Source organism: Theropithecus gelada, chromosome 20, assembly GCF_003255815.1.
Source record: "Theropithecus gelada isolate Dixy chromosome 20, Tgel_1.0, whole genome shotgun sequence".
Taxonomy (NCBI): Eukaryota; Metazoa; Chordata; class Mammalia; order Primates; family Cercopithecidae; genus Theropithecus; species Theropithecus gelada.
The window spans coordinates 69,501,053-69,522,534 of record NC_037688.1 but is presented as its reverse complement, the minus strand read 5'-3'; the positions used below and the strand labels follow the sequence as shown (position 1 = coordinate 69,522,534).

The following is a 21,482-nucleotide window of genomic DNA, read 5'->3' as shown; positions in this document are numbered from 1 at the left end:
AAAAAAATTTAGAACAAAACACCTTCCAAAGAGAATAGTGTGACTTCACATTGTATTACTGTCTGGCTGCCAAATCATTTCTGAATGTTAGAGATTTGAATATTACCTCCTTCAGCAGCAGTAAGCAAGTGCCTAAGTCCACAGATTCTAAACTGTCAGGTTTAAAGAATGGCTCTGCTATTTCAGGTGACTTAACTTTGGGCCAAAGCTCTCCATGCCTTGGTTTTCTCCTCTACAAAATGGGATTGATAATAGTATCTCATAAGGATGCCTGGGATAATGTGATTAGTTAGTATATAGAATAGTGTGGAATATCTCATAACCCCTTTATGTTTATTATGTATACAAGTGTGTCTTCACCTTCCTCATCATTATCAACATCATCATTTTTTTGTGTGTTACTTCTGTAATAAATCCCAATTTCCCAACCCTACCCAGGCATATGGAAGTCATGGGCCATCCAGAGCCAAGCCCACACACTCAGGAAGACAAGAAGAGAAAAACACATTAATAACTTTAAAAAATACATAGTCCGTAAGCACTGTGTTCTAGTTGATAAAGTTGTGTCCCATAAGAATATGGGTTAACAATTCTGATGTTGCTATAATTATATACTGGAATTGAACAATTAACAATTGGATGGTGGATAATGGGAGCCAGGTTTATTATTCTTGGAGTGGGAGGTTACAGATAAGTGAGGGAGGAAGCTAGAATGATTCGTTTGACAGTAAGAGTTAGAGACATCAGGGTGACTTCATGCTTAGGTTAATATAGACACGGATAGTTGCCTCTGTAAATCTTTGTAGATATGTGTGTATATACATATGTTAGCATACATATCTAAATTCCCTTACCTTGTCAGTGTAGAGGGAGTAGAAGCAACCAGCACACCTGGCACTCAGATTTTGGTTTCTAATATTATTCTCCAATAAAATGAACCAGGCTCCTTGAGGAAATGTTTGATCCTTGGACCATGATAACAAATCTATACAAGATGAGCCTGGGGAATCTTGTATTGCTAGAAAGTTAGAAAGTTTAAAAATGAGGGGGTCTGTCAAAGGAGCCCATTGAAATAGTTTCTGATGCCCAAATTTGGAACAATCTGAGCAACAAAAGAAATTAAAGTGGTAGTGAATTATAATCCAAAGTATAAAATACATATCCATGTGTCTACACTGATACAAATACATGATTGAATCAATACATAAGTGGGGAAGAAGAGACAAATCTTCCATGAGGAATAATTCCAAATAGTTTATGTAGATATTCTTTCCACTCAAGGAGGTAGAGCATAACCCCTACTCCTTAGATATGGTGTGAATGGCACACAGTGACTTCTTTCCAAAGAGTAAAATATGAAAAAAGGAGAAAATAGAATAATTTTATAGAGGAGAAACCTGTCTAGTACTACCTAAGCCAGGTGATAGTTTAACATCAATAGTGATGAGTCATGATAGTATGTACCTTTGCTATGTTACGATGAGAATGTCACTTTACCTCGGTGATTCCCCTCACCTCCAAACCCATAACCCCAATCTAATCATGAGAAAAATATGAAACAAATTCCGTTCGGCCAGGCACAGTGGCTCATGCCTGTAATCTCTACAATTTGGGGGGCCGAGGCAGGCAGATCACCTGAGGTCAGGAGTTCGAGATCGGCCTAGCCAACATGGTGAAACCCAATCTCTACTAAAAATGCAAAAAATTAGCCGGGCGTGGTGGTGTGTGCCTGTGGTCCCAGCTACTCGGGAGGCAGGAGAGTCGCTTGAACCCGGGAGGCAGAGGCTACAGTGATCTGAGATTGTACCACTGCACTCCAGCCTGGGTGACAGAGCGAGACTCTGTCTCAAAAAAAAAAAAAAAAAAAAAAAAGTCCATTCTACAAGATATCTGACCCTGTACTCCTCAAAATTGTCAAAGTCATCAAAATAGGGAAAGTCTGAGAAACTGTCACAGCCAAGAAGAATCTAAAGAGATATGACTAAATTCTAAGTTTAATGTGGTACCTAGATATTTTGAAACAGAGAAGACAGACATTAGGTAAAAACTAAGGAAACCCAAATAAAGTGTGGACTTTAGTTAATAGTAACATATCAATATTGATTCACTCTCTGTAACAAATGTACCATACTAATATGTTAATAATAGGGAAACTGGGTCTGGAGGATACAGGAACTCTCTGTACTATCTTTGCAGTACTTTTGTAAATCTAAAACTCTTTCATGGTAAAATGTTTTAAAAAATTCATTGTTTGAGGCCAGGTGTGGTGGCTCACACCTGTAATACCAACACTTTGGGAGACTGAGGCAGGTGGATCCCTTGAGGTCAGGAGTTCAGGACCAGCCTAGCCAACATGGTGAAACCATATCTCTACTAAAAATACAAACATTAGCCGGACATGGTGGTTCACACCTGTAATCCCAGCTACTTGGGAGGCTGAGATGGGAGGATCACTTGAAACTGGGAGGCAGAGATTGCAGTGAGCTGAGATCATGCCACTGCACTCCAGCCTGGGTGACACAGTGAAACTGTACCTCAAAAAAAAAAAAAAAAAAAAAAAATATATATATATATATATATATATATATATATATATATATATATACACAGAGAGAGAGAGAGAGCGTGAGAAGCTCTTTATGTACTGTCTGGAACATGGTGTGTGCTCGACAGAACAACCCTATTTGACCATGTAGTACCTTTCTGGGCTACTCCTCCTTGAGATATACTTTGAAGGAGTCACTATGTTGCCTTTCCTTTAAGATGAGCCAGAATGGTCTAGTTTCTGACAGTTAATATTTGTCTCCTCTGCACGGAGAAACTTGGAGCATTCTCTCGGTGTTTGTAACTGAGCATTTTTACATTAACTGGCTCTATCTGAATTGTATCCATTTTATTTCCCTGTTTAGTAACTAAGATATACCACCTAACAACAGGAGTTACATGGTGGCTACCTTGGTGCAAGTCTGCCAGATGCTTCCAATTAGAGTAATTGTATCTTAACTTTCTTTGAAGACGATGGTGGGATATAGGAGGTTCCTTCTCTGTCTTAGGAAGGAGAGCACAGGACACCATGAATTTGTCGTTTGCGGACCGAGGGTCTGCATGGAAAAACAGCATCACAGAAGGGCAAGTCTTCATTAGTTATTTCAAAGGGTCATAATGAGTTGCGCTTATAATGAGGTGGGGAAAATGTTCTTGTGGCATTGGATAAGGAGTACCTTTCCACAGAGGTGGGTAAGATATCTCTGGGGATGGGGAATGTCCAGAAGGGAACTTCTGAGAGTGAGACATGTTACTGGAGTCCATCTATTGCTATGACTGAGGAAAAGAAATTATATATGTGGACTGGGTGAGGTGGCTCACGTCTGTAAGCCCAGTACTTTGGGAGGCTGAGGCGGGCAGATCACCTGAGGTCAGGAGTTCAAGACGAGCCTGGCCAACATGGAGAAACCCCGTCTCTACTAAAAATACAAAATTTAGCTGGGCGTGGTGGCACATGCCTGTAATCCCAGCTACTCGGGAGGCTGAAGCAGGAGAATCACTTGAACCTGGGAGGCGGAGGTCGCAGTGAGCTGAGATCACTCCACTGCACTCCAACCTGGGCGACAGAGTGAGACTCCATCTCCAAAAAAAAAAAAATTAATATGTGTGTGTATATGTGTACATATCTACTTGTATGTATATGTACACATGCATACATACATATATATACACACACACGTACACACATGCATAGTTCTTCTCTCAGCTTGGTAAGGGAAGGATTTGCAGATTATAACCTAGATCTCATTCATGCTGCATTTTTTCACTCATCCTATTGTTCTAGTTTTCTTGGATTCCAACCTGGGCTTATCTCCAATCTGCTTTTTTTTTTTTTTTTTTTTTTTTTTTTGTTTCTCCTCCCTGGCTGAATATATTTGTGGAAAACTCACAAAGCAACTGAGTTGCCAGGTCTGGTCTCTATCTTCCTGTCCAGTGAAATGAAAATGACATTTAGAAAACCTAGTCACAAATGTCTGTTTAATAAATTTTGATTGCTGCCCTGAAACTGGATTTTAATATTTCTGAATATTCAGTGCCTGGAAACTAGCAAAAAAAAAAAAAAAAAGGCTATCTAAAACTGCCAGAAATTTGCTTTATGTGGTTCTTAATGTGAAACTGGAAGTGCAACTTCGGGGTGGCCTCACTTCTTCTTTTGAAGGGGATCACTTTGGTGGGGTTTTATGGTTGTGCCTACTTACATTAAAACTACTCACTGCCCCTGAGGTGTCTCAGGACTTGGGAGAAATAATCCAAAAGCAAATACTTTATAAGGGAATATCATGTATTCTGTTTAATAATATAAAAAGTGTGTCCCAAGATATTCCGTGAGGAACACCTCTGTAGGATTATTTTTTTTTTCTTTAACAAAGTGTTTAGCATTTTCTCTGGCAGATCTGGAAACAGGGTTTGAGCCTAGTAGGTTGAGTCTGGGACTGACGGATCAAACAGATGACCGAAAGGACTTATAGTGGAGGATAACAGGCTTTGAAGGTTCAACTCTTTGATTAGACAGTCTAGTGTTTGGGATGCATTTCCAGGGGTAGGAGTGCCTGCCATTGAGACATTAGTTAGCTTACTAGCATCCTTGGGCATGCTCTATGCACGACTCAGCCAATTTGTTGTTTGAAATTTCTGCTGTAGCTCTGTAGAAAACTGAGGGGCAATACCTTTTCCATTTTAAGGCAATACCTGGGTTTGCTGCATGGACAGCCTTCCCCAGTTTCAGCTTCCCCGAGGAAATCCAAACAACAATTGCCTTAATCAGAACTCTACATTGCAAGTGGCAGGAACCACAAAACACACTCTTTAGAAAGGGGCTTCTCTCTCTCCTCAGCTTCTTTCCTGTGGGTGTGATTCTTACTCTTTCATAATGAAGAAAGATTTTCTCCACATGGTAGCTTCACCTTCTCTTGACTTCATGGCCTTTTCGTTGTTTGACTCCAGTGTTTCCAAGTAGAAAAGTTGATGGAAGAACTCTGATTGGCCCAACATAGATCACATGCTCTCCTCTGGTCCAATCATTATAAGAAGGAGGTACTGGGATTGGTCTGATTCAGGCCCATGCTCACTTCCATGGCCAGGGGTCTGAATTACTATAAAGCACAGTGAGCCCTTGCTATTTGGGCACATACTCACCTGCATTTCAACTGCCAGCTCTTACATCCCTGAGCGAGGGTATCTCTGGCCACTGGAGCTTGCTTTGCCTGTGAACATGGGAAGTTGCGAGTGCTAACGAATTAATGTCTCCCGGAAGCAGCCCTCAACCGATGACTAATAGGAGTTTGTGTGTAAATACTAAGGGCTCCTTTGCCCTTGGGGTGACATAATTTTGAGGCGTGCATTCAATACCATTTGCCAGAATTCCAGAGTGGGATTAAACTCCAGTCGACCACATTGCATCTTGCTTGGCATTGCACTCTATTTGCTTCTTGTTCCCTAACTCCCCCATCCTTTTGCTACAAGTATTTCCTGAGATCACCTGCCAAATATGCTTGCATTTGAGTCCTTTGGTATGCTGCTTTATCGCCACTTGAGTTGTGTGATGGGCTGCCAATCATGGTAACTGTCTTAGTTTGTGTTTCCCCAGAAGTCACTAAGATAAGACTGTGCACAAAAGCAGTAGCTATCCACCAAAAAATATGTCATGAAACACACACACACACACACACACACACACACACACACACACACACACGGCAGCATACAGTGAGAACTTAACAGTAAGCCATTTCCCACCAATACTTGGAAACAAAACATGGCTGGCCTGACATGCCCAGGGGAAGCAGACAGGAACCCTGGTGGGTTGGCTTTGGAGAGGAGAATGTCAGAGGATCTTAGGTTCCAAGGTATAGTGAAAGCCATACCTTATCAACACCTTTTCTACTGTTACTTTATTAATCCTGGGACTCTCCCATGGCAGCTGAATCTCAGCCAAAAAGCTATCATGGTAGAAGGATACATGCGTCTTTCCAGACGTTGGCCAGAGACTGGGTTACTTGGCACTTATGTTTGGCGACATTCCCATTTAACACTTGGGCTTGTGTGATGGCCCATGCAGGTCAAGTGATAAAAATACTCTCCCTACCCTCATGCCTCAGCTCGGGTATCCCTGCCTCTTTCCGTTTGGGTTTATTAGTTTCTAAAGCCAAACATTTTTCATATACATCAGGGGTTGAGTTATCTAAAAGCAAAGCCTGGGAAAGGGACTCAGATGCATGTGACTCTGAGGGAGTGCTCTTCAGGTAACAAATAAATACACACCTCTAAGATTATGAGGGAAGCACCTTCGAAAGGTTAGAGAGCCACACAAAAATGGGGTTTCAGGTAAGGTCCAGATTCAGGGGTTGTCAAACTATAGCCCTTGGTTCAAATTTTGTACCACCTGTTTTTGTAAATGAAGTTTTATTGGAACACAGCCATGGCCATTTATATGGTTGTCCCATGGTATCCATGGGGATCTGGTTTCAGGACCCTCCATGGATACCAATAACAACAGATGCTCAAGTCCGTTATAAAAAATGACATAGTATTTTCATATAACCTACTCATATCCTCTCGTATACTTTAAATCATCTCTAGATTACTTATAATACTAGTACAACGCAAATGTTATGTAAATAGTTGTTATACTGTATTTTTACTTGTATTGTTTTTTATTTATTTGTATATTATTGTATTGTTATTTTTAATTTTTTTTCTGGGTATTTTCAATTCACAGTTGGCTGAATCCAAGGGTGTAGAACCTGTGGATACAGAGGGTCAACTGTCTCCCCTCTAGGGCTGCATTCATGCTACAAAGGCAGAGTGGAGTAGTTAAAACAGAGACTGATGGCCTACAAAGTCTAAAATACTTACTCTCTGGCCCTTTACAGAAAAAGATTGCCGACCCCTTACTCTAAACTTGTCCCAGTCCATGAACTCTGGAGTATCATCATTTCATAAAGTTATACCCATGTTGAGACAAGGGGCTGGTCTTTGGACATCAGCATCAGTGGGACATTGGTTGTTGACCACCTGAGGGCAAGATGGGTGAAGCATATTGACCCCAGGGCAGTGGCTTCGATTAGCCAAGAGCAATTCTCTGGGTACTGAAGGCGGCTGTGAGCTGTTAGCAGCCAACATTTGCAGCAGCTGGGAAATGGGGGTACTTGCTAGATAAAGGGGATCTTTCAAGACACCACCAGCATCCACTGCAGTGCATACCTGGATGGACACATGTGCTTCATGAAGCCACAGGGAACCTGTACTTTCCACCTGAAAGTGAGCCATCATTATCTCACAGTGATGGGATGGATAGACAGGAGGCGAGAACCAAATGGGAATGGAATCTTCATTCCATTCGGTTGGGAAGGGAGATTCCATTCCCATTTGGTTCTCGCCTCCTGTCTATCCATCCCATTGCTCTCAGGATAAAGACAGGAACCTTTACCAGTGTTCACTGGGTCCTGCCACCCTCTCCAGTCCCACCTCATTCCACTTTCCTCACACTGTATTCTCTAGCTGTGCATGGCCAGAGCTCAGACAGCAATTCCTTCCATTGCTGAGCACACCAGGTTCCATCCAGCTCCACAGCTTTTGCTCATGCTGCTTCCTCTGCCTGAAATACCCTCCCTCATACCTTCCACCTTCCACCACACTGAACTATCATAACAAGCCTCCTTCCTGCAGATCTCAGCTCAGAAAAATCTTGAATCTCTCTTTCCCTGAATCTCATTTCCCTTCAAGTAGCCAGTATTTAGTTTGTTTGTCTTTACGTATGTTTCTATCTTATGCAAACCCATAGTATGCAAAAATATACACATAGATTTTTCTTTTACTTAACAGAAAATACTATACTATTTGCTTTCCTTTAAAGCTTGCTTTTTTCCCTTTAACAATATAAACCATAAGAAACTGTTCAATTTTTCATTCATTTTTTTCTGACACCTGAATGATATTCCATCATATGTATACATATTATGTATATCATATGTATTATAGTAATTCATTTAAGAATTCCCACATTGATAGGAGTTAAGATTGTTTCTGTGTGAGTGTTTTCATTTTACAAACAATGGTGCAAAAATATCTCTGAACAAATACCCTTACATTCTGATGCTTATACTTCTGTAGGCTCAGTTGCTAGAAGTGGTATTGTTCAGTCAGCATGTACATATGCTTTACATTTCAATACTCAGTGCCTGATTTCTTCCTGCAAATATAGCAAATTGCATGTCCACCAGCAGCTTTAGGAGGCCTCCCTGTACTCAGTATCTCTGTCGGTACTTAAGTCCTTCAGTCCCTTTAACGTCTGCCAATCTCTTGGCAAAGGAATGGCTTCTCATTGTTCTTCTGACTTGCATTTCTTTGACTGTTACTGAGGTTGGGCATCTTTTTGTACAAATATCGTTTCAATGACAAAAATAACCTCTCTATTGATAGGACCTTAACATGTTAGTTTAACATGTTTTTGAGCACATCCTTTGAGGTGATGTCAGAAGAACAGCCACCTGTCCTCATTTGCTCTCCAGTAAAGATTATAAACTCAGTTGTGTCCCATGTATCTGTGAACCCTCTGCTGTTTTGCGACTGGAGTCCCTAAATGGTGGGGAGAGTTTTGGTCTCCAGGGATGTGGTGATAGGAGGGAAAGTAGATGGTTCTGCCCTGTCTGTGACAATCTCCTTCTGTGTCTTCACTTCCAGATGCCACCCAGATGAACAACGCAGTGCCCACCTCTCCTCTCCTCCAGCAGATGGGCCATCCACATTCATACCCAAACCTGGGCCAGATCTCCAACCCCTACGAACAGCAGCCACCAGGGAAAGAGCTCAACAAGTACGCCTCCTTAAAGGCAGTCGGTAAGGACCTCCTGATGGATCTTTTTTCTTTCTCTTCTTTCCTGTCCTTTGCTGCTTCTTGTAGATCTCTTTATCTCCAGTTTTCTTTCCTAATTCCTTTTTCTAGCTCTTATTTTTCATTCTGTCTTTCTGCTTTTCTCTGCCTCTATCTCATTTTCATTCACTCTCTGTCTATAAATATGTATATCTATCTATCTATCTATCTATCTATCTATCTATCTATCTATCTATCTCTGTATACCCATTCATTCATCCATCCATCTGCCTATCCATTCTATCTATCCATCCATTCATCTATCCAGCTATTCACTTATCCATCTATCTATCTGCCTAGATACGTATTATCTATCTGTCTGTCCATCCATCCATCCATCATCCATCCATCTCCCTATTCACTTATCTATCTACCTATTATCTATTGAATCTATCTATCTACCTATTATCCTATCATCTATCTATCTATCATCTATCGATCCATCCACCCATCCACCTATTCACTTATCCATCTATCTACCTACCTATGTATTATCTATCTGTCTATCATCCATCCATCCTTCCATCCATCTACCTATCCACTTATCTATTATCTATCATCAATCATATATCTACCTGTTAGCTATCTAGTATCTATCTACCCATTATCTATCTATCTATTTATCTATCATCTATCTATCTACCTATTATCTATCTATCTATCTATCTACCTATTATCTATCTATCTATCTATCTGTCTATCTATCTATCTATCTATCTATCTACTCATCTTCTGGGTCTCTCTACCTGGGACCCAGGTTTCTAAGGACCAGAGACCTCAGCTGCTTTCTCTGACCTAGAACAAGTTCTACATTGCCATGTAAGGTAGGGTGGCTGGACGAGGGGCATATGTGCGGTGAGGGCTGTTTCCTCGGGAGAAGAACCTGGATGTTCATTTGGTCCCACTGACACTTTAACACGTTTACCATCTCCATCTACCCTAGTTGATCCTCAGGGAATATTGACATATAATCTAGGTCTCTCCATCTCAGAAATGCCTTACACTTTGGTGGATATGGGTAACACCCTTCAGCTGCATAGTCCATCCCATTTCTAAGAAGTTGGTGAACAATGCACATTCCTATCCCAGGCAACTTCTGCTCTTCAGGATTTAAATATTTACTGGGGTGGGCAGTCTGGAGCTACTACTAATTGAGTTCTTACCAAGTGCAAGACATTGAATTGAACCCTTGTTTTCTCATAGTGATTCCAAGGTGAAGACACAATGATTATCCCAATTGCCAGATTAGAAAACTGAGACTCTAAGAGGCTAATATAACTTGCCCAAGTCAAGCAGCAGTGGATGACAGAGCTGAGAGTTGAACTCTATTTTTATCACTCCAGAGCCACTGCTTCCACCACTGCCCTGATTCCTTCAGTCCATTCTTCAATTTAAACATGAGGGGGTGTGATAGTAACCCTGACAGTGACTGAGGCTCCTGAACAGTTTGCTCATAAAAGGGTTCTATCGGATAGAAGCAACAGCCACAGAAAGCGATTCCTGACTCCTGATTGACTGTGGCAACCTCAGGGTTCCCTAAATTAATGGTTCTCACATATGGATGCCAATTACTAGAATCACCTGGAGAGCAGGTAAAATATAAGGATGCCCCAGGCCCACCCTAGAGATTTCTTTTTTTTTTTTTTTTATTATTATTATTATACTTTAAGTTCTAGGGTACATGTGCACAATGTGCAGGTTTGTTACATATGTATACTTGTGCTATGTTGGTGTGCTGCACCCATCAACTCGTCAGCACCCATCAGCTCGTCATTTACATCAGGTATAACTCCCAATGCAATCCCTCTCCCCTCCCCCCCCCCCATGATAGGCCCCGGTGTGTGATGTTCCCCCAAGGATCTAGAACTAGAAGTACCATATGACCCAGCCATCCCATTACTGGGTATATACCCAAAGGATTATAAATCATGCTGCTATAAAGACACATGCACACGTATGTTTATTGCGGCACTATTCACAACAGCAAAGACTTGGAACCAACCCAAATATTCATCAGTGACAGACTGGATTAAGAAAATGTGGCACATATACACCATGGAATACTATGCAGCCATAAAAAAGGATGAGTTTGTGTCCTTTATAGGGACATGGATGCAGCTGGAAACCATCATTCTCAGCAAACTATCGCAAGAACAGAAAACCAAACACCGCATGTTCTCACTCATAGGTGGGAACTGAACAATGAGATCACTTGGACTCGGGAAGGGGAACATCACACACATAGAGATTTCAATTGAACTGGTTGAAGATAAGATCCAGACATGTGCATGTTGAAAGCACTCTGTGGCTGTTTCTAGTGTGAAGCCAGGGGTGACAGCCGTTCATGAAAACCACTTCATCAGCCCCACATCCAGGAAAACCAAATCCTGTTTCAAGTGCTTGCTCTGAATTTCCTCTTCTAATGACCTTAATTGTTCTTTACATTCCTGTGCATTATTAATACGTGGGAGAAATTCCTTTCCTTTCCTTTCCTTCTCACTATGTGCTGTGAGTTCTGTTTTTTCTCCCTGTCTCAGAGGAGAGATTTTAAAGCCAGGTTTTCTACTTCACCTGTTCCTTCTCTGAGTCTATTCCTTGGGGAGCTAGAAGGAGCCAAACAGATGTGAGTTCAAATCCTAGCCCTACTACTTACTCTCTGTGTAGCCTTGGGCAACACTTAACCCCTTTTTAAGGTCTCAGTCTTGTAATCTGTAAAATGGGTCTAAGGATGCCTGTGATGACTTATATTATAGCCTGGTAAAGGACATTCATTCAGCATATATTTGTCACCTCCCTTCTCCAGAGCTCCCTGGTCCTGTTTCTAGTAGCCCCATGGATGAATCCTTTTCTGATTTCCATCTTAGAGCATGCTCAGATATCATAGGAAGGTCTTCTTTTTTCTTTTTTGGGACAGAGTCTCACTCTATCACTCTGGCTAGAGTGCAATGGCGTGATCTTGGCTCACTGCAACCTCTGCCTCTGGAGTTCAAGCGATTCTCCTGCCTCAGCCTCCCGAGTAGCTGAGATTACAGGCATGCACCATCAGGCCTAATATTTTTTTTTTTTTTTTGTATTTTTAGTAGAGACGGGTTTCTTCATGTTGCTCAGCTGGTCTCAAACTCCTGACCTCAAATGATCCACCTGCCTCGGCCTCCTAAAGTGCTGAGATTACAGGCGTGAACCACCACATTTGGCCAGGAAGGATTCCTTAAACATTCTCCTTTTCCAACATGGAATCCTCACCTTCCCAGCCGAATTGACTGTCAGAAGCTCCAAAGCATTAGAACAATTCACTTTGAGTGGAATCCCGTTTATTGGTAGAGGTCCTTCTACTCTTTAGTTATTCATAAACTTATTTATTTATCTATTTCCACATAGTTTTGGCTCCTGGAAAACTCTGGGCAGGCAGAAAACCCTACAAACCATGTACTTTCTTTTATTATCAACTGTTCATCATTTTTTCTCCCGTCACTGCCAAGCCCCTCAATGGAGATGGGATGGGAGATACTTGCTGATTGATTTCAGTATGAAATATGCTAATTCTGTTATAAACTAACACCAGAACCCAAAGCACTGACACAACCATGTGTCTAAGATGCCTGCAGTAACCATAATCAACACACTTCAGATTCACAAAACAAGCATTTTGGTGCCTAGCATAGGGCCAGGCACTTACTAGGTGCTTAGCGAGTGTTTGTATCAGAAGTCTATCTTTGGGAATTCATGTTCCCTGATCTCTTAGGATTTCCAGATGGAATCATTCAAATAGTAACTGAGCCAAATTTATAATACCAAGGACACAGGATGTTCAAACTGACACAGGCTTTTCTAAATCTGAAGTCTTGTAAGACCCTACATACTGGTTACCCATGTTTCACACTGAATTTCTATACCCAGCTCAACCCTCATTATGTCCCATGACAACAGATTCCTTCTATTCCGTATTCTCTGTTTGCACAGCATATGCATCCCAACCACATTCGAATATACTCAGTATTACTGGGAAGGGATGAGGGCTGTTACCTAGGAGAGCAAGAGTCACGGCATCTTCGCCAATGTAACTGTGGAAGCCTTCATATGCTATTTGGTGGCTCACTTCCCTTTCTGAGCCTCCTGGGAGGCTCAGATAGATGTTAGATAGATGTTATTTAACATCTAACATATGCCATTTTATTGTATTCTTCTTTAGACATTTACAAAATCAACCAGGCCAGGAGTTGAAGACCAGCCTGGCCAATATGGCAAAACCCCATCTCTACTAAAAATACAAAAATTAGCCAGGCGTGGTGGTGGGCGCCTGTAATCCCAGCTACTCTGGAGGCTGAGGCATGAGAATCACTTGAACCTGGGAGGTGGAGGTTGCAGTGAGTCGAGACAGTGCCACTGCGTTCCAGTCTGACACCCAGTCGCTCTCTGGGAAAATAGCAGAGGGATATTCCAACAGGAATTCCCTGATTTTCTCCAAGATTTCTGTGGGGCTCCTCTATACAGCAAATGTCTGCAGTGCATTTGGGATTAAATTCTCAGTGTGAAAATCATTTCACACTCTTTGAGTAACCCTCTGTTCATAAATCAGGAACTCCTGAAATGTTTGTTGAATGAATGAATGAGCTTGTCTTTGACAAGAATAAAAAGAATAGCTTGGTTGTAAGGAAGCACCCTTATACCTCCTAGAAAACTCTGAAGCATCCCACATGGGGCACCTTCCCCAGTCCTAGATGTGGTTGATGTACCCCCTCCTGTTCTTCATCCTGTTTTTCTGACCATTGTGAGAGTTCTCAGGGCTTTCCCTGAGACGCAGACAGTCTTGTGAATCTGAAGGGCCAATGCAGAGCAGACTGAGGGATTGCTTGACTCAATGTGTTAGCCAGGAATCCAGCATCTGCCTGAGCAAATAAAATGCAAATCCCATAATAAATGTTCTTTCAAGGGTTCTTTGTTAAAGCATAATGTGATCATGGTGTGAATGATGAAATGCATTTTATTAATGAACTCATTACCATCCAGGAGAGGAGTTGTTTAAAAAATGGTTTGCCGTTGAAAGTTCTGCAACCTCAGATAACCAGATTCATTTTCTAAATATTTCAATCCAGAGAATAAGGAGAGGTTAGACAACCTTTAGGGTTAACTGGTAAGCTCAAAAATACTTCTGGAAAATAAATTTCTCTGGGAAGCTTTAATATCCAGAGCACTGGGAAGATGATCAGAGGCTCTGTCTCACTCAGACTCTAACCGTACTTAGCTATATGACTTTGAGCAGGTCAGTGAAGCTCTTGGATTTCAGCTTCTTCATGTGAAAAATGAGAAAACTGAACTATAAGATGTCCAAGCTCCATTTTAATTTTAAAATTATAAAATTAAATAATTCTACTCATTCTAGTTGCTAGAATGCCTTAAATATGTCCCATTCATTTCCCGCCAACTCGGGGAAAAAAAGGTTTGAATAAAGGATGGTAATGTTGGTTGTTCCTGAGACAAATTCTCCCCAAACCTGCCTTCCTTTCTATTTTGTTATATTTTATTTTTGTTTGCTTGTTGGGATCACCCTCATTCATGTTTAAAGTGTCCTCTCTTCTTTTTCTTTCTTTTTTGTTTTGTTTTGTTTTGTTTTTTTGAGATGGAGTTTCGCTTCTGTCGCCCAGGCTGGAGTGCCATGGCGCGATCTCGGCCCACCGCAATCTCCGCCTCCTGGGTTCAAGCAATTCTCCTATTGAGAGATTTGGACATGCACCACCTAGTCATACATGGGATGTAATTGCAGAATGGTTTCTGTTCCCAAGGGGTTCACTGCCCAGCTCTTGGTAAAATATTAGCACACACTAGTGAAGTGTCAGGGGCTAAACCATATAGCACTTTGTACCAGAAGGGATGATGACTTTGAGTTATTCCTTCAGTTTGTTCATTCATTCTCCAAACATTAAGTCTGGTTTCCCTTGACTGCAAGTCCCACTGAGGCAAGAACCAAGTCTATCCCATTCGTCAATGTATCCCCAGTGCCTAATGTTATGTGGGGTGCTTAGTAAGGACTCCCAACACCTATTTGTAAAACTAGTGAATAATGCCCTAAGAGAAGCACCTCATCTAGCCTGAGAGGGGTCTGAGAGAATCAGCAGGATAGCGGAATATAGCATAGCCTCTGGAATTGGTTAGGGGTAAGTTTAAGACTCAGCTTGGACATTTACCAAGTAATTGCAAAAATTATTTAACTTCCTCAGGTCTCAGTTTCCCCTTCTGTGAAATGGAGATAATAATAATACACAGATAATGGCTTCGAAAATTTGATGACATAGTGTGGGTAAAGTTCTTAGCCTGACGCATGTCAGTCCTCAGCAAATCCTGCAGCATATTAAAGACCCATACCAGAGTTATCTGTGGTCAGGATTTTCCCCTGATCTCCGAGATACACTGGTACCTGGATTAACATGCAATTGCCCACATTTCATTTTGAGGGAGAAAGGGTTGGTTCCATATTTTTTACTCTGGTCTGATGGGAAAGACATAAATGAAAGTTAACTCATGCCGGAGATCTGATAAAACAAGCAAGCAAGCAAACAAACAAACAAACAAATTGTTTTTCTAAACTGTCCTAAGGACCCTCAAAGAATCAGTCCAGACCTCTTCAAGTTCCCCATCTTCAGGGTGGACAATAAAGGTCAATGCCCAGGCATATAGATACTGTAACGCTATCCATCAGAGAAATATTATGTTTCGATACAATTCATCAGAGAAATATTCTGTTTCACTTAATTGACTCTCCTTACTAAAGCAAAAATGTAATGTGGATTTAAACATTTCCCACCAGTGTCGAGGTTGAGAAGTGTGTCTTGTTATAGACAGAACCAAAAATGTAACCTGAAAATCCAGTTAAGCATACAAGTTCCCTGGCCTGAGGTGCCCATATGGTTACAATATGGGAGCCTACCTTGTGGTTCTTCATAGGCCAAAGTTTGCAAGACAGATGTCTTTATGAAAATATCCCTAGGCCGGGTGTGGTGGCTCACACCTGTAATCCCAGCACTTTGGGAGGCCGGGACGGACGGATCACGGGGTCAGGAGACGGAGACCATCCTGGCTAACATAGTGAAACCCCATCTGTGCTAAAAACTAGCCAGGCGTGGTGGTGGGCGCCCATAGTCCCAGCTACTCGGGAGACTGAGGCAGGAGAATGGCGTGAACCCGGGAGGCGGAGCTTGCAGTGAGCAGAGATCGTGCCACTGCACTCCAGCCTTGGAAACAGAGTGAGACTCCGCCTCAAAAAAAAAAAAAAAAAAAAACCCTAATGCTCACTTGGTGGTTCAGAGAGGGATGATTGGTACTTCCAGAACTGGAAAAGATCACCCTTTCATGTAATTCCTGATGGGCTTTGCAAACAGAAAATTGCCTGCACATTGACATTTATCTTTCATTAGCCCCTTGTCCAGTCTTGTCCAGTTTTTCCTCTAGGTTTCTGATTATTGATCTCCTAAGTGACCAAAGATTCCTGATTATGTGCCCTTAAGATGGCTCAATGCAACCTTGGCCACTGAGTATAAGAAAGAGACAGGATGTACCAGCATCATTGATAAAATGCTGTGTGCCTTCATTTCTAATTCAAAAATTTAATTTTATTTTAAAAAATTGTCTGTGTTGCTATTTGACAGATGAGTGACTATTTGGCCAGAATCACAATGAGTTTTCCAATAGCGCTTTTTCAAATGATGCAACAATATACTTCAATATGGCAGGAATTCCCTCTTTACTCTTGGAATCCTGAGTGAAAACCCTAAGAGCCATACATGAGGCACTTGGCCATGGATTGGACTCTACTAGTTTAATTTCTTTTGAAGTTAGGGCAGAAAGGGGGCTAACATCACTGAACTCATGAACAGCACGCCTCTGAGGGGGCTGTGAGTCCCCCCATTTTGCAGAAGGGGAAACAAACTTAGCATAGTTATTTCCCCATAATCCATACTTTTAGTAAATGGCAGAGCCAAGACTCATATTCAAGAGTGCTTGACTTGGAATCCTATGTTCTTTCCATGAAACTATGCTGTCTTCTGCAGAGAAATTTCTGGCATCTAAAGTATGTAACCAGGCAAAAGAAAAGTTGGGAAAGCCTATCCCCTGCTCTTCTAGGGGAAGGAGAGCTTACTAAGGTACTCATCACTCTTTTTGTTTGAAAGTAAAAGTTTGGCTGGGCACAGTGGCTCACGCCTATAATCCTAGCACTTTGGGAGGCCGAAGTGGGCAGATCACTTGAGATCAGAAGTTCAAGACCAGCCTGGCCAACATGGTGAAACCCCATCTCTACTAAAAATACAAAAATTAGCCAGGTGTGGTGGTGCTCACCTGTAATCTCAGCTACTCAGGAGGCTGAGGCAGGAGAATCACTTGAACCTGGGGGGCAGTGGGGGTGGAGGTTCCAATGAGGCGAGATTGCACCACTGCACTGCAGCCTGGACAACAGAACAAGACTCTGTCTCAAAAAAAAAAAAAAAAAAAAAAAAGAAAGTACAAGTTTCCCTATGATGCTGAGTATAATTGAAGTCTAGTGTATTTGAGGTATGCGGTATTGGCGGTATATTTTACATACAGTGAAATACACAGTTCATAATTTTACAATAGTGTGATTGTTAAAACACAAAAAGCATACACTTGGGTAACCACATCCCAATAAAAATGAGAAATGTTTTCGTCACACTGAAAGTTCCCTCATATCTCCTTCCTTTTAATAACTTAGGTCTACTTCCTCTTAATGAGCATTTTTCATCCTCGAAGTATTTTTCTAATATCCATGAGTGTGACCAAGTGCACAGTGGAGCCTTACTACATGTTCCGTAGCCTATACATCATCTTATTAAATGCGCTATTGTCAATGAACATATAAATGAAAATTCATTATTGCAAGAGCTAAGCCCTATCTGAGGTAATGGGGACAGAGGTGACAAAAGAATGGTTCCTGCCTTCAAGGCAAACAGTGATGGATTTGATTAGGGGTTGAGTTGACTTCCCTGGAGTCAGCGACTTAGTGGCTCGGTCAGCCTGTGGCCACCCACACAGGAAGAACTGGGGTCGCACCACTATTTCCAGATGACCCTGGCTATGGGGGAGAAGAGAACCGAGTCATCCTGGGCAGGCCCGACTCAGTTTTAACTTTCTCACTCTTCTGTTGCTCCTGTTGTCTCTCTTGTGAGTGATGAGGGTGTACATTTCGGATCCACGGGGGGGATGTGGCGATTTGAGCATCCTTTGGCACGCCTGGGGAGGCCAGCCAGAAATGTTTAAATGGGGCTAGATCTGTGCTTTGTAATCGTTCAGATGACAGACTGTTCCCTGGGCCTTCACTCAGCCTAATATATCTCTGGAAATGGTGCCAAACTGTTGAGGACTTGGTCTTTCCAGGTAGATGCCTAAGAAAGGAAAGAGCTAGGACCACACGCTGATTGGCCACGTCTCCAGCCAATGAGGAGAGGTCTCGTGGGTAGGTTTGCCCCACTTTAAGTAAAATCCAATCTTACAGAGAAGAACTATCAAAGAAGATGCGAGGTTGCGGGGGGGATGGGGGGAAGGCGGCGGGTTGGGTTGGGTATAGCCTCGGCCAATTCTCAGTATCCTTTATTTTATGAAAGGAGTCATTATGGAATTCTGTTAATAATGTTAGATCCCCCAGGGCTCATTCGGGACATCTGAAAGGGAATTCAATTCGGATAAACTGATTTATAATGAAAACTCCAGGCACACACCTGTTCTATAAAGCAATGTATTACTCATTATGGGATTCTCAGATAACAAGCTTGATCTCGTTACTGTTTAGGAGAATTTCCCTACCTTAGAAAGGGTGACTCTGGATAAAATTGAATGCATTCCTTCATTCAGTCATATTTTCCAAACACAGACTGTGTATTAGGTACTGTGGTAAGGTAGCCCCAACCCCACGGGGCCTGTCACCCAGCATTTAAAGTCGCAGTCAGTAGAGCCTGTCCCAACCTTGAATCTGGGGCTAATAATGTGCCCCTTTTCAGGAGAGGGGGATTGCAGTGGGACACGATCAAAATCTACCTCTTGTCATCAGAGTGTAGTCTTGAGCTAAGATGAGCTCATATAACTCAAAATTTCCTTTTTTTCTAAGCAGGTTGAAATTTACAGCCAGATTTTCCACCTAAGAATTCTCTTTCTGCCTTACATAACTGAACATATCTAGGCCTTTTTCAGGAGGCTTCTTTTGATCTTCTGTTGGGTGTTAACGTGATGTTGCTTCAAGGCCTTGCAGAAAGAGGTACACACATAGCTGCGTTTTCACACGTGGCTCCCTTCCCTGTTCCCTGGGTCCCCTGAGGCCTGCCCCTGCTTGGAGGCTGCAGCAGGGGCAGCCAACAGCACCTGGGTGTGAGGGCATAGTGAACGTGGGTGCCCTGCAAACAGATCATCGGCATCTCTTGATTGTTATTTTTTTAGGAAGTTCTGATGGTGACTGGGCAGTATCGACACTTAAGTCACCAAAAGGTACTGTACGGCTTTTTCTAGCTCTTTCGTCCAGGTGTTGTCAAATTTAGCATTAAATAATGAAGGGATAGAGAGTCCTGGTGTCTGTGTGACCTGTGCACATGTGTGTCTGCATAGGGTGGCATCTGCAAGTCCGTCTAAGTTCCAGTGTGTAGGTGTTTGTGTGTGTGTGTGCATCTAGCAATTGTTGGACAACGTGCTACCCCTCACTTCCCAATATTTGTTGCCTGGTGGAAAACATCACTATGAGAAATCATGCCAGGTAAGGTGAAATGTGTTAATTTTTCTCAGAAAGCTGCAATGGTAAATGGCAAAACACAAGGTAAATTAATGGGGGCGGGGTGGGAGAAGAACACAGCTTCTGAGGGAGAGATAAACTTAGTGAAGTTATTGGCCAAGGGTCTTGGGAATGATTAGCCTTTTAGAGAACAGAATGCTATTTTCAGCTTTCCTGGGACAGCGTGGTAAGCAGAGAGGGTTAAGAAGTTGGTCGACTTGAGTCTGTGAGTTAACCCAGCTGGGTGACCAGACCAGGTGGCAGGTATCATTAATTAATTAGCTCCCTATGTGCCAGAGGACTGGCCCTTTACATCATTTTATCATTTAATTCTCTGATGATAAGGCTGTGTAGGCATTGTCTTCCACATTTAGAAGTGAGGACATGATGTCTAAGTAAGGATAAGTCTTGCTGGTCTACAGTCATATGACTATTCAGTGGTAGAGTTGCAGTTTGAACCTCTATCAGTCTGACTCTTATTCTAAGCTATTTTCTACTGGGGTGTAATGGGAAGCGGCTCTTTTTAGAATAGACCAGAAACACCCTTCTCTTTATGCTTTGTTGGACTTGGTGGAGAAGTAGCTGACCTAAGGAGGTGGAGGTAGAACTATGTATGTATTTGTTTATTTGTTTATTTATTTATTTATTTATGACATGGAGTCTCACTCTGTCACCCAGGCTGAAGTGCAGAGGTGTGATCTTGGCTCACTGCAACCTCTGCCTCCCAGGTTCAAGTGATTCTCCTGCCTCAGCCTCCCGAGTAGCTAGGACTACAGGCACATGCCACTACGCCCAGCTAATTTTTGATATATATATATATATATATATATATATATATTTGTGTGTGTGTGTGTGTGTGTGTATATATAGTAGAAATGGGGTTTCACCATGCTGGCCAGGCTGGTCAAAATCCTGACCTCAGATGACTCACCTGCCTTAGTCTCCCAAAGGGCTGGGATCACAGGCATGAGCCACCACGCCCGGCTGGTAGAACCCTTTAATGAGCTTGAACTGGGGAAAATTAGGAGGCATCGCAGGGATATAAGCAAGAAACTGGTGTATTAGTCCGTTTTAATGCTGCTGATAAAGACACACCCAAGACTGGGCAATTTACAAAAGAGCAAGGTTTATTGGACTCACAGTTCCACGTGACTGGGGAAACCTCACAGTCAAGGCAGAAGGCAAGGAGGAGCAAGTCACATCTTATGTGGATAGCAAAGAGAGAGCTTGTGCAGGGAAACTCCCATTTTTAAAACCATCCAAACTTGTGAGACTCATTCACTATCACAAGAACGGCGCAGGAAAGACCCACCTCCATGATTCAGTCCTCTCCCACGGGGTTCCTCCCACAACACGTGGGAACTGTGGGAGTTACAATTCAAGATGAGATTTGGGTCGGGGGACAGCCAAACCATATCAACAGTCATGGCCATTTTTTTTTTTTTTTTTTTTTTTTGCCCTCTCAAAAGATTATTCTGGCTTCTAAGTGGAGACTGGATTAGGGGACTGTGGACTAGAGTTGTGGACACCCACTGGAAGGCTCTTGCAGGTGGGTGGTGACCTGCACTGGGGTGGGTAGAGGACAGAGAGAAGAAAATGGAGTAGAAGGATCATTGAGAGTCTGCAAAACGTACTGAGTGAGGAGGAGGAGGACCATGAGACCAATGGCTCTCACGTTGTAACCAGCTTGAGCATGCATCAGCATCACTCGGAAGGTTGTTACAAACCCAGATTCCTGGGCCTCACCCAGGAGCACCTGATTCACTAAGCCTTGGATGGGGTCTGAGGAGTGGAACTGCTAACAGG

General features: G+C 42.4%; 1 protein-coding gene across 1 annotated transcript in view; it reads left to right on the top strand.

The window, feature by feature from the left end:
- Positions 1–21,482, top strand: part of SHISA9 (shisa family member 9) — a 338,473-nt gene that overhangs the window by 295,300 nt on the left and 21,691 nt on the right. The window contains exons 3-4 of the mRNA XM_025370744.1: positions 8,728–8,883; positions 19,352–19,399. Coding sequence (XP_025226529.1) covers positions 8,728–8,883; positions 19,352–19,399 — 204 coding nt within the window. The remainder of the gene's footprint in view (positions 1–8,727; positions 8,884–19,351; positions 19,400–21,482) is intronic.